The sequence below is a fragment of the Aplysia californica genome, unplaced genomic scaffold, assembly GCF_000002075.1.
Source record: "Aplysia californica isolate F4 #8 unplaced genomic scaffold, AplCal3.0 scaffold00253, whole genome shotgun sequence".
NCBI classification, from domain to species: domain Eukaryota; kingdom Metazoa; phylum Mollusca; class Gastropoda; order Aplysiida; family Aplysiidae; genus Aplysia; species Aplysia californica.
Window position 1 is genome coordinate 287496 of NW_004797523.1, and position 16884 is coordinate 304379.

General features: G+C 40.5%; 1 protein-coding gene across 1 annotated transcript in view; it reads right to left on the bottom strand.

The window, feature by feature from the left end:
• LOC101851648 (zinc finger CCHC domain-containing protein 8) overlaps positions 1 to 16884 on the bottom strand; it is a gene marked incomplete in the record, with an annotated part of 40112 nt that overhangs the window by 10251 nt on the left and 12977 nt on the right. Inside the window, 6 exon segments of the mRNA XM_013083760.2 lie at positions 563 to 630; positions 2022 to 2093; positions 9353 to 9501; positions 10297 to 10368; positions 13813 to 13956; positions 15117 to 15185. Coding sequence (XP_012939214.1) covers positions 563 to 630; positions 2022 to 2093; positions 9353 to 9501; positions 10297 to 10368; positions 13813 to 13956; positions 15117 to 15185 — 574 coding nt within the window.

Sequence of the window (16884 nt, forward strand, 5' to 3'; positions counted from 1 at the left end):
CCCCCCCCCCCCCAGTTAAAATAAAAAAATCATTTAGTGGCCCACATGTTTTTTTACCGCTAAAACCAACCCTCAAATAACAACCCCCTCCCAAAGAAAGTGCACTGTATTAACTGTTGTAGGTCCCACAACAGCTTAAATACAGCTTGTTACAAGGCATACTGCCCCCCCCCCCCCCTCCCCCTTACTTGTTTAGTTTGTCTGAGAGTTAATGTCTGTCATGACAATGTGAGTTGTTATTAGGGTTCTGATATTGTAAAACTATCTCTAGAGATCATATCAGCTCCAGTGAACATCAATTTTTATAACCACGAGTATGAATGAGTTTATGTAATGAACTGCATGAATAAAGGATAATGCCTTGTAGTGTAGTCCACATAATACAGCATAAACCCCCCCCCCCACTAGGTATTACTGAGCTTTGCATCAGATAGGCTTGACAAGCTTGAAGAACCCCCTCCCCTCCCATCGAAAAAACCCCAACAACAAACAAATCAAAAACTCAAAAATAAACAAATAAAAAAGTAGAATGCTGAATGCTAGACGACTCTCTCAGACTTACATCAACAATGCCTAAAGGTACAGGAACTGTGAACCCAGGATATTCTATGATCTTGTTAACATCATACTCTGTAGGAAATACATAGAAAACAGTAAGTAACAAAACAAATATAATATACATCAAATTATGCATAGAGGAAAATTAAAAACAGTAAGGCAGGATTGAGTAGTAAATACACAGAGACAGAGCATCTAAAAAAGCAACAGCCTATACAGTAGTCTCCGCATAAGATCCCACTGCTTACGATCCCGGTTCGCTTAAGATCCCGCTGTTTTAAGAAAACAGAATTTTTACTATACAAAAGTCACCCCTAAGATCCCGCTCTGATTCACTCTGAAGGTCTACCTTCGGCTAAGATCTCGCATTTCAGATCATAATTTGCGGAACAAAAACCCGGGCGGGACAGCCTTTCAACCAAGAGTGAAAAGTTGAGATCAATTAACTGTCCGTCGTGTCAAAGATCAGCCACTATCGTGAATGTGATCACATACACGTTGTAAAACTCGATGAAGCGATAAATGTTTGCCCCAGACGGGATCACACCGGGGTGTGAACTAACACGTTTGTTTTCCCCGAACATCGCACTCACACCTGAGCTCTCCCCCTAAACTTACATCACTTGCTTGGTTGGGAGGGCCTACACGTTCGCTCCAGGCGGGATCACATTGAACTGTGAACTCTTCCCTGACCATTGCAGAAGTTGTATGTACTCCCGAATTTGCGAGACAGACTGAATTTTAATTGGTGTGTTCACAAAGCAATGGTGTGTATCGACAAAGGCGGTTGGGGGGGGGGGGGGGGGGATGGGGACTCGGTCAGAGATGGAAGATGGAAAGCTATAAATTTTCGACAGGTAAGGGGGCGGGGCAACTAGATAAGCGCAGATCTTGAGACTCATGATAGGATAAAAAGTGAAAATGGCACGCCTCATCCCACTATGCACTGTGATAGGTCATCAAGGTTAACCACTCTTTGCTCGCCATACGTCATAAACCCACCAAGCGGTCACGTCAGTTCATTTTAGAGTAGAAGGAGACCATTTTATCGATTGTGAGCCTTAGCATGGGTCACCATACATTCTTCCCTGGGTTCGTCGGTTAAGATCCCGGTTCGCCTAAGATCCCGCATTTCCTTGCTCCTGAGCATCGGGATCTTAGGCGGAGACTACTGTATCATTAATTTATCTGAACTAAGTTCATTTTTATCCACAGCCATTATGCTGTGTTATCCTTCAGGTTAGGACATTTTCAGACAATCCACAAAATTATCTAATTATTGTCAGATCATAACTGAACTCATCCGAAGTATTTTAATAATAATATGTTGTTTGTTTTGGTCCTTTCCAGGAGGAAGGGGGAAGAAAGGGAGATGGAGAGAGAGAGAGAGAGAGAGAGAGAGAGAGAGAGAGAGAGAGAGAGAGAGAAACAGAGAGAGGGATAAAGTGAGAAAGTAGTGCTACCATTCTTATCCTCGGCTGCTCCTTCATCGTCGAGCTCTCCGTCCTCCAGGTACTGCCCCGTGATGCGGGTCGCTACAGGGATGAGAAATAAAACAACAGAAAACATTACCATAATGAGTTGCTCAAGGCATCTGACTACTGACATCTTTCTTTTTTCAAGCTTTTTTCAACTCTTGTTCACATACATCATATGGTCAGCAAGCTGTTCAAATGTTCTGGCTTCAGAAAGCAAAATTTTTCACATGAGAAAAAAATCAAACTGTTTCATTTTTTAAACAAGTGTACCCACATCAAGCATTTTTTCCTTACTTTTAAAAATAAATATTTAGAATTAGAATTTCAACAAAATGTTTCTTCTGCACATGCAACCAATACCATAGATTAAGAAGCTGCAATTTTTAAAATTTGATAATTTGGGGCTTAGTGCATCTTAAGGCCAGCTGACAGTTTATAACCTCGGATGTCTTCACTTGTTTGCTACTCTACTGCTTTGCTGGAAGCAGATTAAAAAAAGTTTTAGTAGACGTTTTACGGCGCTCGCAACTGCATAAGGTCATATGAGCGCCAAGGGGTGGATGTCAACAGAGAAGTCTTTACAGGGAATCAGACTTACTCTTCTCACCTCTCTAGATTCAACAGCACAAAGTCTGCTTTGACTATCAAGGCACCCCGGAAATGATTGATTGGGGTAGATGTTTTACGGCACTATCGACACAATTTTGGTCATTTAAGCGCCATCAGGTTTCACCGTTACAAAATCAGACGTGTTTTTAATAAGAGTCTTTCGGAGCTCGCAACCGCAAACGATCACACTATTTCTATTATGCTAAAAAGACGAACAAACATTTATAAATATTTTTTTTGTAAATATGGAAAAGGCTTATTTACATTTGTATATACAATACAAATCTCAGCGTATGTATATATACACCGACAACGACAACTATATATTTTCACATTTTATTAAACAGTCCAATTTCTTTTATAAAACTTAAGATTCTTCTAGGTTCTATGATGTTAAAAAGGGTCTTAATATTTTTACATTTAAAATATTTATCACGGACATAATTAAAGTCGACACATTCCATTAGGATGTGCCGAACTGTGAAATTTGTGTTGCACGCCACGCAAAGGAGCTTCCTCTCCTTCGAGCAAATGTTTGTGCGTGACGTGCGTGTGTCCTATTTTAAGTCGGGTAAAAATTACTTTTTCTCTTCGTGGTAGAGAAAATGGTTTCCTGGGTGTAAGTTTCGGTTGAATGTAATGGAGTTTGTTGTGTATTTGTTGATTCCAACTTTGGGACCAGGAGGATGTGATGTGTTCTTTTACTTTCGGTTTCATGTCAGAGAAAGGGATTTTACTATTTTTGTTTTCAGGTAGTTTTAGAGATTCTTTGGCAAATTGGTCAACGGCTTCGTTGCCATCAATGCCTACATGGCTTGGAAGCCAAGCTATTGTAATAGTTTTTCCAGACTGATGTAGAAAATGCAGTTTAATGATAAGTTTCAAAATTCTGTTGTCGGAGGTGTCAGAGCGCTCTAAAGATTTCAGACAAGAGAGAGAGTCTGAAAGGATTAGGAAGGTAGACTTGGTTGATTGATCTATAATATTTAGGGCCATTTCAAGAGCTGTAGCCTCAGCAGTGTAGACTGAAGCTTCTGGATGGAGTTTCCTTAGGCTTAAGCTGTGTGGCGATGCAAGGGCAGCAGCTCCTACTGAGGAGTCATTTTTGGATCCGTCTGTAAAGAGTTTCTCTGCTTCAGGGTATCTATTTATCAGCTGTTTATATGAGTTTAAGTATGTAGTTTTGTCTGTGGACTTTTTGTTGTGTTTTTCAAGACTAGTATCTATGTTTGGTTTGGTTAAATGCCATGGAGGTATGCTGGACATGGCAAAGGGCTCGATTATGTCTTCAGAAAAATCAATGTCTTTGAGATCGTTCTGGATTCTTATTCCGAAAGGGCTTACTTTATTTCCTAAGGAGGATAGGGTTTTTAGGTCTTCGGGAAGGCCAAAGACACATTTGTGGGCTGGGTTTTGGGGTACTGAGCTAAGTTTCAAAGCGTACTGCAAAGAGAGTTTTTTCCTTCTAAGTTCCAAAGATGGTTCATGTGCTTCTGCCTGTAAACTTTCTACAGGTGAAGTACGGAAAGCGCCTAGGGCAAGGCGAAGGCCTTGGTTCTGAACAGGGTCTAAAATTTTAAGGTAAGACTTTCTGGCTGATCCGTAAACAGGACTGGCATAGTCCAGCCTGGAACGGACAAGAGAACGGTAAAGTTGAAGGAGTATTTCAGTATCTCCTCCCCATTCAGGATTGGATAATACTTTTAAGGCGTTGAGAGCACTCTGGCACCTCGTCTTTAGGTCTTTCAAGTGTGGTAGGAATGAAAGTTTATTGTCGAAGATTACGCCCAGGAAACGAGCTTGTTTTTTAACAGGAATTTTCTCTCCAAACAAATATAAATCTGGTTGTCGCACACACTTGTGCGACAGACAAAAATGTACACAGTTTGTTTTTACTGTTGAAAATTTGAACCCGTGCCCGTTTGCCCAAGTTTCCAGTCTATGGAGTTGAAGCTGAAGCTGACGTTCAATGTGATCCATTTTGGATTTGGATTTATAGCAAATCAGGAAGTCGTCAACATAAAGTGAGCAGTCAATATTGTTTTGAAGGGTTTTTGTGATGGAATTTATTTTGATTTCGAAAAGAATGGGCGATAAGATGCTTCCCTGAGGGACGCCTTCTTCTTGGGTGTGTAAATTTGATAATGTTGAACCTACTTTTACTTGAAATGATCGGTCTTTCAAAAAGTTTCGTATAAATTCTGGAAGATTTCCGCGTAAGCCCAAGTCATGCAGGTCTTTCAGAATACCATGTTTCCATGTGGTGTCGAATGCTTTTTCTAAGTCGAAAAAAATAGCCACAAGGTGCTCTTTTCGAATGAAAGCTTCCCGAATGAAAGTTTCAAGTCGGACGAGATGGTCAATAGTAGAGCGATTTTTGCGAAAACCGCATTGAAAATTTGATAAGGAGTTTGAGGTTTCGAGAAACCACATTAGACGTTTGTTAATAAGTTTTTCCATAAGTTTACAGAAACAGTTTGTAAGGGCTATGGGACGGTAGTTTGATGGGTTAGAGTGATCTTTTCCTGGTTTTGGGATTGGTATAACAGTGGCAAGACGCCAACTGTTCGGAAATTGTTGAGAATGCCAGAGTTCATTGTAAATATCAAGGAGTAATAGGAGTGTTTCATCTGGAAGACGTTTGGTGATTTCGTTGTGTATTTGATCAGGGCCTGGAGCTGTGTTTGATAGTTCTGCAATATTACATTTTAATTCGTTAAGAGAAAAGCTGCAATTATAGTGTTCTTCATTTGAAGAGGTAAAATCAACAGTTGTCTTTTCAGAAGACATTTTTACTTTTTGGAATTCAGGGTTGTAATTGTGGGTAGAGGAATTTCCGGAGAGAGTTGATGCTATACAGTCAGCAACTGTTTTTTCGGTTTCTACGAAGGAGTTATTCGGTTTAAGGATGTGTTTGATTGTGTCTTTTTTAGTACCTTTTAATTTCTTTATCATCTTCCAGACTTTGTGCATTGGTGTGTTGTTGTTGATTTTTGAGACATAATTTCGAAAAGATGTTTTCTTGGCTGTTCTGATTTTTCTGCGTGCTTGGGCTCGCGCAATTTTGAAATTAATGAGGTCTTCGTTAGTTTTAGAGTTGACGAACTTCCTGAGAGCTGATTTTTTGGCCACAACAGCTTTTTGGCAGTCTTCAGTGAACCAACATTTATTTCTTCGGGGTTTGGTGGATAATTTTGGTATGTTTTTTTGAACGATCTCGAGAAGGGTTTCATGAAATCGTTCAAACGTTTGTGTTTGTGTTTGAGATGGATTGAGTTTCTTCAGACATTCCACGTGAAACCCATCCCAGTCCGCTCTTTTAAGATTGAAACGGTCTGGGATAGGAGTTCGGTGTGGTATGTCTGGAATTAGGGTGATGGGGAAGTGGTCCGATCCGTGTGGGTCGTCCAGGACCGACCATTGAAAGTCTGGAATTAGGTCAGGATCACAAAGGGTTAAATCTATGGATGAAACGTTTAGGTTATTTGAATTTTGAAATGTTGGGGAATTGTCGTTAAAAATACTAGTACTGGTTTTTATTAAGAAATCTTCTATGATTTTACCTTTAGTATCAGTTGGTTCATTTCCCCAAAGAGGGCTATGGGCATTAAAATCTCCCAACATGATGAAGGGTTGTGGGAGCTGGTCTCTGAGGTTTATTAGTTCTCTTAAAGATAGAGGATAATTTGGGGGGATGTATATTGAACAGATAGTTATAGGACGGTGTAGGGTGACCCTGACCGCAACTGCTTGAAGTGTTGTGTTTAGTTGTATTTGTCTGTGTAGTGTTTGGTTATTTATTAAAATGGAGTTGCCCCCAGAGGCGATTTGGTTGTCGGTGTATATTTGGTTGTAAGTTTGATAGTTTTTTAATGTGTATGTGGGTGTTGGCAATTTAGTTTCTTGTAGACAGATTACATTTGGGGTGTGTGAAGTCAAAAGATAAGAGAGTTCTGCCTGGTTTGCACGCAAACCACGAATGTTCCACTGAAGAACTGCCATTTTAATTTATTTTGAAGGCACGGGTTCGATACATTTTTTTTTGGTCGTTGGTGACCTTTGTCTTTGTTTTGTTTTGCTGCGGTCACGGTGGACCGCAGCCTTTTTTGAGGGAGAGTGTGGAGGGGGAGGAGGACCGGAGTCCTGAATGCGGGTACAGGAGGGGGAGCGGGTGCGGGGAGTGAGTGGAGGGGCTTTATTGGATGAAGGATGATGGGATGGAGGTTGAAGCAATGAGGGTGTAGGATGTGGTGATTTGTGTGAGGATGATGATGGGGAGGATGTTGTGGGTGAAGATGATGGGGGTGATGATGAGAATGATGAGGGTGAGGATGATGAAGGGGATGAGGATGAAGAAGATGGCTGAGAGGGTGGTGATGAAGAGGGGGTGTGGGGAGATGGCGTATGGAGAGAGGGAGAGATAGGAGTGGAGGAAGTGGACTCCATGTCCTCCTCCGTCTCCAGACTGGAGTGTTGATTTTTGCAGGTGTTCTGCTTTCTATTTGTCTGAAGGACCTTTCGGGTTGGGTTTACTGACCCTGGGACAGTCTTCAGGACTTCTGAATATGTTTTTGTTGTATTCTTTGGCGTCGATCCTTTTGGGTATAGCGTTGCTCTTGCTTGAGCGAACGTTCCGCCGTACTGGGCCCTATGTGTGAGGATGGCTTTCTCCTGACACCACCTCGGACACTCCGTCGAAGATGCAGAGTGACCCCCCTGTCGACAATTTGGGCACCAGGGATCTGCAGAGCAGGTCTCCCCAGAGTGTCCCTCCTTGCCGCAGCGAGGACACGCTGCGCCACGACGACAGCGTAGCTGTGTGTGTCCGAAGCGCTGACAGTTGAAACAGCGCATCGGTTTCGGTATATATGGTCTAACTTCGAGTTCTAAGTATGCGATGTCTAATTTTGTTGGTGGTGTGGGTGTGTTGAAGGTAAGGATCCACGTGTTGGTACAGATTTCCTTGCCATCCCGCCGTATTTTGATACGACGAGCATGGACAATTCCATCGATCTCCTGAACCATTTCTTCTTCGGTACAGCCGTAGAGCTCTCGGCTTTTGATGACACCCTTGGATGTGTTCAGACTCCTGTGAGGCTGAACACATACAGGGATGCCACCAAACGAGGTGCAGGCCAACAGTTTGCCTGATTCAATGCTGGAACTGACTTGTATCAGGAGGTCCGTGGATCCTAGATTTTTTATATATTTTGGCTTGTAAATACCGAAATGTTTGAGTGATTTGTGAATTTTGAAGACGCTTAATGTAGTCAGATTTGTGTCTTGTTTTTCATCTTTTGGGGAGATCACCAAAAATGGTGACCACCCCAACGATGTTCTCTTGGGTATGTCCCAGATGCTGACATTGTCAGCATCTTCGCCCGAAAGGCCCTTCTTTCTTTTGCCCAGGCCAGGAGTTGCACCTGCTTCTCCTGTCTGGGACTTGTTGGGAATTGGGGTGGGAGAAATGTTTTTGGTTGAATCCATGTGTATTTTGTCTTTTATTTCATCTCCAGGGCTCCCCACCCGCCACCGAGTCCAACAAGGGGACACCGCTCGGAAGTCCATAGCTGGTGTCAGGGCTACCCTGGAGGTATACTCCCAACCCCGGAAATAGCGGGTCACAAGAGTGACAAACATACAAAAGAAGTAGAGGAAATGACAATAGTAAGGATTAGGGAAGAAAAAGCAGCAGTTCACTGAAGTTCAGGCACAGTTATGAGCATGACATTGTTGGATCAGCCCATTTACAATTGTACTGTGCATTAGAACGAAAAATGTCCCCGCTTTGGGAATGGTCTAAAGACACTTCAGTCAGAGACACCGGCCCGGGGGGTGGAAGCAGATTTAATCTGAAATGCTTTCACAAAGAGCAAAGGGTGCCATACTTTCTATTGTTTTTTTTTAAACAAACTAATCACTGGCCTTTGTTAATGACAGATGAAAAGAACAAGAAGATTAACCACTACAGGAAAAAGGTTCCGAAAGCACCGCAACCATCCTGCACTACACAACTTCAGAGTCATCAACAAAATTGTTATAGGTTTGATTCCGATTGCTTTAACACTTTAAACTCTGAGTTTTTATTCCCACCATTTGCAAGAGACTTTTTCAACAGTCACCTATGTCTCATTATAACCCCAAAAGCATATCTCCAACTTCTAAACGGCGGAAACAAAGGCTTAGATTAGTCATTACTAAAAAACTTGGATACGGAATAGTTACGAAAAACAAGCAAAAAACTAGCAATAAATAGTTGTCACTAGTATCAGATGCTCTTAGCGTCCGATGGGGAACATGGTTATTACTGCCAGACGCTCCCAGTTTCCGATGGGGTTTAAAGAGTTAAAAGACATTCAATTTGAAAGTAAAGAAAAGTGAACCCATTTTCATAAATTCAGTCAGATACAAACGTTTACTTGACAAATGGCAGCAATGGCAAAGAAAATCAAATACCAGTTCCCAGTGTTTTATCTTCCTAAAATACAGACCCTTCTCCACAACACTCTGGAGGTAGGCCCAGTTGCATCGGTCGACGAGTGGCAGGTGATCTGGCTTGTCATTGTGAGATTAAGGGTTCAAGGTTTAGCTTGGTCCTGCCAGAAATGACATTAAATTCAGAGGGCCCGCCTCTTAAATAACCGTAGTGTTGTAAGGGGTGTTAACATTAAACAATTTTGCACAATATGATGAGTCTTACAGCTTACCTTGGCCATTTTTGTCGAATATTGAGACTCCAGATTCCACCTGTTTAGCCACAGCTAACCAACCAGGGGGATAACCAAAGAGCCGCATTTTGTAGATGTGCTGTGGCATTTGGTCAGAGTTGAGGCCCAAGGCTTCTCTCAGGCTGTCACTGTAGTAGGAGAAGAGAACGTGACATAAAACTTCGGTACGACAAATTTTAAGAGGATGGTTGTCAAACACAATGGGCTGAAAATACCTGAAAACTGCCATTCAGGTTTATCACTCTCATTCTCTGCCAAAAACAAGAAACCTAACAGAACTCACACTATTCTTTATCCTACACATTTCATAAACATCATAATAACATTAGTTTATCCGTCAATGTCTGAAAATGGCCAATACATCTGCAGCATGGAATATTTCTTAAGCAAAATAGAAAAATCAGGATTGATGATGACTTGTGGCTCCTGTTAAGGCCAATGAGACCAATTCTTGCAGAGAAAAGTTTGACACATTTTGAAAATTCAGAACCCTCATTTCCACTTGTTGATGTGCGCAACATGTGGGCTAAACATATTGTAGACAAAATATACGTTTTTGACCATCTAAACAACCAGTTGTGTCGATAAACCATTACTAGTTTCCTCAAACAATAAAAAAATTTGAGTCATCGGAAAAACAAGTCAAAGCCCAAGGACAAACAATTATTTACTTGAACCATGACTTACAATCTACTTTCGGAAAAGATGGTGAGAAACTAAATTACAGAAAAGACAGTATAAAATGGACAAGTGTGCAAAACAGAAACATTTATTACACTGACAACTAATGCTAAAAGCAATAAACAAATACCCCCACCCCAAAAACCCCCCAACAAAAAACAAACAATAACAACAAAACAAACCCCAACCAATTAACTAACAAATAAATAAATACAAAACCCTTTTTCTAATCAAAAACATACCTGATGACGCCAGGTCGGAATTTGCCAAACTTTGAAGCAAGTTCAGGGTCAAGGTGATAGCGAGCAGCCCCTCTGTGGACAGAAATTTGAAATCATCACACAAATACAAGGACCATGAAACAACAGCATCACTCGGCACAGATCCAACTAAAGTCAGCAAAGCAGTTACACTGTCAAAATGTAGACCACTCTAAGGAACAAAGAATGTTAAAACTTCCAGATCCATCATTTGAATGAATCACATTGTAAGAAGAAACTTTTAACTTAGCATATTTATATCTTAAGAGTCCTAACAAGTCGGAGTTAGGTTAAATAGGTGCAACAAACACCCTGCCAAAAAGGAAAAAAAAAGAGGGGGGAGGGGGGGTGTGTGTCAGGAAGGAAGAGAAGCAGGTTGGTGATTGCAAAACAAAAGAATCATATGTCATAAACCATCAATACCAGCTGCTCATAACTGAAAATTAAAAACATATGATTTGCACCATTAGCTGAGCCTTATCCCCATATATTTACAAGTTATAAATCTTATGTACTTCAAACAGAGACCAATCAATTGGAAGGTGAGATTTAAGGGAGCTGGATACTTATAGGACAACATTTTTAACTAAAGACAAACTGAAACAACTTTTGTCACAGGCAGTAAGTATGAGACAAAAGATTCATTTCAACTGTTGACACACTTAATTATGTAAGCCTTTGCAATGGAAACGGCGGCCACTTAAAAATTGGACATAATTTTTTTCTCCACCATCTACATTTTAACTTTTTAAAATTCTGTAACTTGCAAAAAGTCACAAATAAATTGGTGCTTGCATCTGGCTATTCTGGTATTTGATACTATGCTTAGAAAGTATCCCAAAATAAAATTGTTCTCAAAGTTGGGGAGATGGAATTTTATCTTTAAAAAATATTCTAGGCATGAAAAAAATTTGTAAAAGCAAAATGTAAAAAACTAACAGGCACACTACAAGTACAAACCATTTCTCTTACTACAAGCCAAATTTCTAGTCTCTATGTTAGAAAAAAAAATGGGGGAGAACAAAAACAGCATATGCAAGCAAAAAGTGGTGAGAAAGTGTGTTTTGAGAAAAAATAAGTTAAGGGGAGACGTACACGCCTGGAAAATTTTTCTAAACGAATGACTTTTATTCACTTTCATGTAATTGTGCAAGAAGTTCATAGGTAAATAGGATGTACTAAGGGTGAATTTGTTGATTTTTTTCTGAAAAATGGGCCTCTGAGGCGGCCATCTTGGATTTTCAAACCAGTTCCTTAGAGCTGAAAAATTTCATAGTAAATATTGAATTATCAACCTGAAATTTGGCACATAAGTACAAACCTATGTGGACTGGGGATCTATGTGAGGATTTTGACCTATTTTCAAAACTAAAAAAGTGAGCCCAATAACAATGGAGCCCCGAGAGTCAGTTGACGAAATTTTGGGGTACATATTACAAAAAATTTGAATATTTCCACAAGTAACCAATATTTCCCAATTCCATCACAAAGAACCCCAGAATAGATCTTAACTCACTCGCAACGCGTCCCGCACAAGCTGTGGGACAAGTACATTGACGCTACCGGCCGTGTCCCGCACCCAATGCGGGACCGATTAGTCAAAGGGAAACATCAGGTAAATCCCGCTACATATGCGAGAAGTGGCCTCAGAACAATGCAGTCACCTTTCTTACACCATTAGCTTCAATCCAAGCTTTGATAGGAAGCGATAAAAAACTACGACCGCCCCAGAACAACGCTATCTTTCCAGTGAAACTGAACATGGACGCACATCGAAAACGAAAGTGTAAGCCTAATAACAGGCTCAATGACTTCGAAATTTTTGTTTGTTTTGTAACGTGTTTTACGGCGCTCGCAACTTCATAAGGTCATATGAGCGCGCGGGAGACACCTAATATTTTCAGTTGGTAGGAAATTTTGAATTTTGCCCGGGTGGCGGCCGAAGCCTACTCTTATCGATTTTAGACCACCAAGGGATCTTTAACGTGCGCAACTTGCACACGGGCCCTCCGAGATTTTTCGCCCTTGTCCAAGAAGGCTAGGTGTAGATCTTTCCAACCAGAAGATCAGGGGTGTGGCAGAAAGACAGCAGTAAGGAGGCGCCAAGGAGTAGCAGAAGAAAGGCTGCAGAAAGAGTCAGGAGCCCAGAGGAGGGGCAAAGGAGGTGAGGGGGTGGGGGCAGAAAGTGAAAATGAAAGCAGACAACAGAACATTGCTAGAGAGCAGGAAAGGAGGTGAAAGGAGACAATTTTAGAGAAGAAAATTTTTCAGTCGCTACCCGGATTCGAACCCGGGACCTTTGAATGAGAGGCCAACACCTTAACCTCTAGGCCACAAGAGCCCCCCTCGAAATTTTTGATGACGCAGACTCTGAGATATCAGATATTGAATACGACTCTGATGGGGATCCAGAATTCGGGGTAAAACAGCGAGATAAGGATAGATTGACTAGATCTAGTGACAGTGAGTCAACTGACGACAGTTATGTTTCAGACCCTGACCAATCAGGTCCATCCAAAAGGAAAGGTGAGAAGATAAGTCTAAATCTAGATCTAGAAGATCTGCTACTAAAAGTAAAGACAGATTTATTGAAACTGAAGAAGTTTTAGATCTACAAGATGAAGATGGAATTATATAAATAATTGGTGAGTAAAACTTGATTTCATTTGCTATTTTTTGCATGTATATAATGTCCCCAAAACTTATGCGCAAGACAAAATTTTATAAAAATTTACATGGGCGTATTTAAAAAACTAATAAAGATAATGACTTCATTTTTTAAATTGTTGGACACCTGGTCATTTCAATAAATAACATATCAAAAGGAGAAAGTGACAGCTTTATTAGTTTTTGAGATACAGCTTATCAAAATATGCCCTGAAATGCCAGTCTTGAGAGATTGTGCCCCGAAATTTCCGTCAGTCTCCAGTGAGTTAAAGCACATGTATGCCAAATTTGAAGCTTCTAGCTTCAGTAGTTATTTAAAACTCCTTGCACCAAGGTCACATATGTCAAAAAGAAGATTTTGAGAAAAACTAAAAAAACAGGGATTTTTAAAAGGATTTTTAGTGCAATTTGCACTTTTCAAACGCCCTTTCAGGTCATTTAGGGTGTTTTTTCAACACTTTCGTCATTGTGACCCAATAGAACAGACGTCAAAGGTTGTTTTTTCCCAAAAAACAAAAGTTGGATATTTAGAACAAAATTTTATCAATATAGTCTGGGATCACCAAGCCGGGTCTTCCCTTAAACATAGAACATGTTACCACACAACGTGGAACCCAATAAAATTTAATTTTGTTAATGTTAATCATTCAGCGACTAGTGTCAATATAATCTAGACTGAATGAGGGATCACAAAATACCAAAAGTAAAAAAAAGCTCAGAGTGAGTAAAAATCAGTCCCTGAGGCCCCACGAGCCCCCTTAAACACGCACAAATCAATACATTAACCCCCCATTTCTTTTTCAACACTTTCCCATTAAGTTATTAACTTACGTAAACTTTGGCTCTGAGCGTTTCTCCTGCTGCTTCTCCATAAACTCTTTCCTGTTGGCAGCGATCCTTGCCGGGTTCCTGGGCATTCTACATTCTGCCACAGAGTGGTTCTCCTGACCACAGTTCCAACACGAAGGTTTCGTCCTGAGTAGAAACAAGCATTGTCATATATAGAGTCAAACAAGACACAAAAAGTCTCCATAAAATTCAAAAATATCTGGAAGGTCACATAAGAATTAGCTAAAGCAAGCAGAACCTCTATTGAAACAGATTCAATTCAAATTATGGTCTGACACTGTTTTAGGCACTTTGGGTCAGTTAACTTCTTTTTATAAGTGTTCATACTTGGATGCAAGCTATAACTACAGATCTGCTGCACCTGTAGGGAGTCCAGCGGCACACATAATTTTTCTGTTGAGTCGTAACTTACAAAATGTCACCACACTTATAACGATTTTTGTTTTGTTTAGAGTAAAGAGAAGCACACTGACACAACAAAGATCATCAGTGGTGTTGTGTGGTGACCAGCAGAGGCACATTTTGTAATATTATTGTCTGTATTGCTGAATTTTATTATTATTATTATAGGAGAGAGTTTTACAGCGCTCGCAACTGCATAAGGTCATATGAGCGCCAAGGGGTGAGTGTCAACAGAGAAATCTTTACAGGGAATCAGACTTACTCTGCTCACCTCTCTAGCTTCAACAGCACAAGGTCTGCTTCAACTGTCAAAGCACCCGGAAATAGCAGGTCACAAGAGAGTGACAAATGTACAAAAGAAGTAGAGGAAAATGATAATAGTAAGGATTAGTAAAGAAAAAGCAGCAGTTCTCCGTTGTAGATCAGGCACAGTTATGTGCGTGACATGAATCAGCCCATTTACAATTCTACTGTGCTTGAACGAGAAATGTCCTCCCTTTGGGAACGGCCTAAAGACACTACAGTCAGTGGCACTGCCCCGGGGGATGTATTGCTGTGATGTTGTGTATTATGTGACTTTCTTATGATTGAGTTATTTAAGTTTGAGGGTTCCACCAGATGGTCTTACTTCTTTTCCTTTCTTCTCTTGTTTCGGTATCATACCAATGTCTTTGCTTATCTTTACTCAAAAAAAAGAAAGAGACAAAAAAAGGTAAGAAGACTTCTTTTTTATTTGTTCCCTCTGAAGTTTCTGTCTGTTTTACTATCTCCCTGAACTGCTCGTCGCCACAGCACACTGCTGTTTCTTAGGGAAGATCATTACATCTTTCTCAATGTCATAACTCAGTGACTACAGTTATTCAATAAACTTTGAAAATACTTACTTCTTTTTATCCTGTTTCTTCTGTTTGCTTGAAGGATCTGCATACACTTCATCAAAAACTTGGCCATAGCTAGTGGCTGGTTAAGGCAAATGAAATAACACTTATCATTCAATGTACTGTAAATACAAAAAAGACACGCATCACAAATTTATATCTGCTTTCACACAGAAGAAAAGAGTTTCCACTTTTTGTGAAAAGTAATCCGAAACATTATAATGAACACAGGCCTTTTTCAATAACAACGAAATAAACAGGCTACTGCCACGTTAAAACAGGGTGACCAGAGAAATCTTCCTCCTAAAAATCCCACCACTATAGGTCAAGTTGTTTCTTGCCATTGTCAATGTTAAGGCTCTCGTCAAAGACAATCACGTAGAAGGGGTTATTTCGTACACATCTTAGGATAGCGGACTTCATCACCGCTGCAATCCCAAATGTTCCAAGGTAGCCAAGTTTTGAGGGACTACACTGAAAACTCAGCTATTTTAAAGTCTGAAAACATCTCATGAATGAGAAAACTCGTGTCAACAGCTGCTCCAGTTGTTCACTATTATATTACTGTTGGTGCTCCTTTCAGTATTGCTCACAACCCTTGTTCTGTTCTTGCCAAAGCTAAGAATAGATTTGGTACCACACTGGCTGGTTTGGGCTTTCATGTATTTTAGAGGTACCATGTAAGTGTTCAAAGACTTTACACCAGAATGACCGATGACATACACTTGGGAACAAAACTTACATCTAAACTTGCCTTTATCATTTGGATACTCCATCAATCATTCTGAATATTCAGTGATGATGAAGTAGCACTTTCCCGTGAAGCTGGATCTAGTCTAGATCTCTCCATCTAAATAGTCTACACATATAGTCACAAAAATCATAAGAAAAATAAGTCAGTCTCTAGCCTGGTATGCCAAGTGCCGTCAATCTTCGACTTGAAGACTATCTTGCTGAGTTTTTCCATGGTCATAGATCAAGAATCTAGATGCTGTCACTTTTACCAACCAACATAGTATATAAACATTATAACCCTCTACTCTCTCTCTCTCTATATATAAATATCACCGAGCTTACTAGCTCGCCTCGACTATCACCATCCAATGACACGCCAACCTTTTAGTTCAATACATGGCTTACAAGGTATGACGCATTTCGATTCCACACAAGGCCAGCACCAACACGTGCTATGCAAAAAGCTCTCGTAATCAAAATTCTAAATGCTAAAATTTGCTACAAAGTTCAGTTTTTATCCTCTGGTGTTGCCTTTAACCCCCCCCCCTCCCCCGAGAGTTTTTTGTAAAAAAAAAAAAATCCATAATGCCGCCGTTCCAGAGTCCTATACTTCGCAGCGCTCCGACTTAGAATGAACTTTGGTGACCCCAACATTTGCGGTACTCACTCGACGCCTTTTCAAGTGTGTGGCATACAAACGCATTGACCGGTCACGATGGCGAGCCCGACAAGACGCTCGTATAACTTTCTTTTCTTTTTACACACGTGACAAATATTGATTTACTTCCATGGCAACACAGCCTTTGTAAATGCACAAACGTTAAATGTTTTGTTATCAGACTATAACCGGCAAATTTCAGGTTGGTAGTGAAAGCGAAAATATATCTAGATTTTCCCGATCGAGCCTCGGTATCCATAATACTATAGCCGCCTGTTCGCATGAAACATACTCTCACACCGCGCAAAGCCGAATGATCGCCATCGACATAATGAACTTACGGACATTATCGGATTTGGTTTTCAAATATTCGAGAACTTT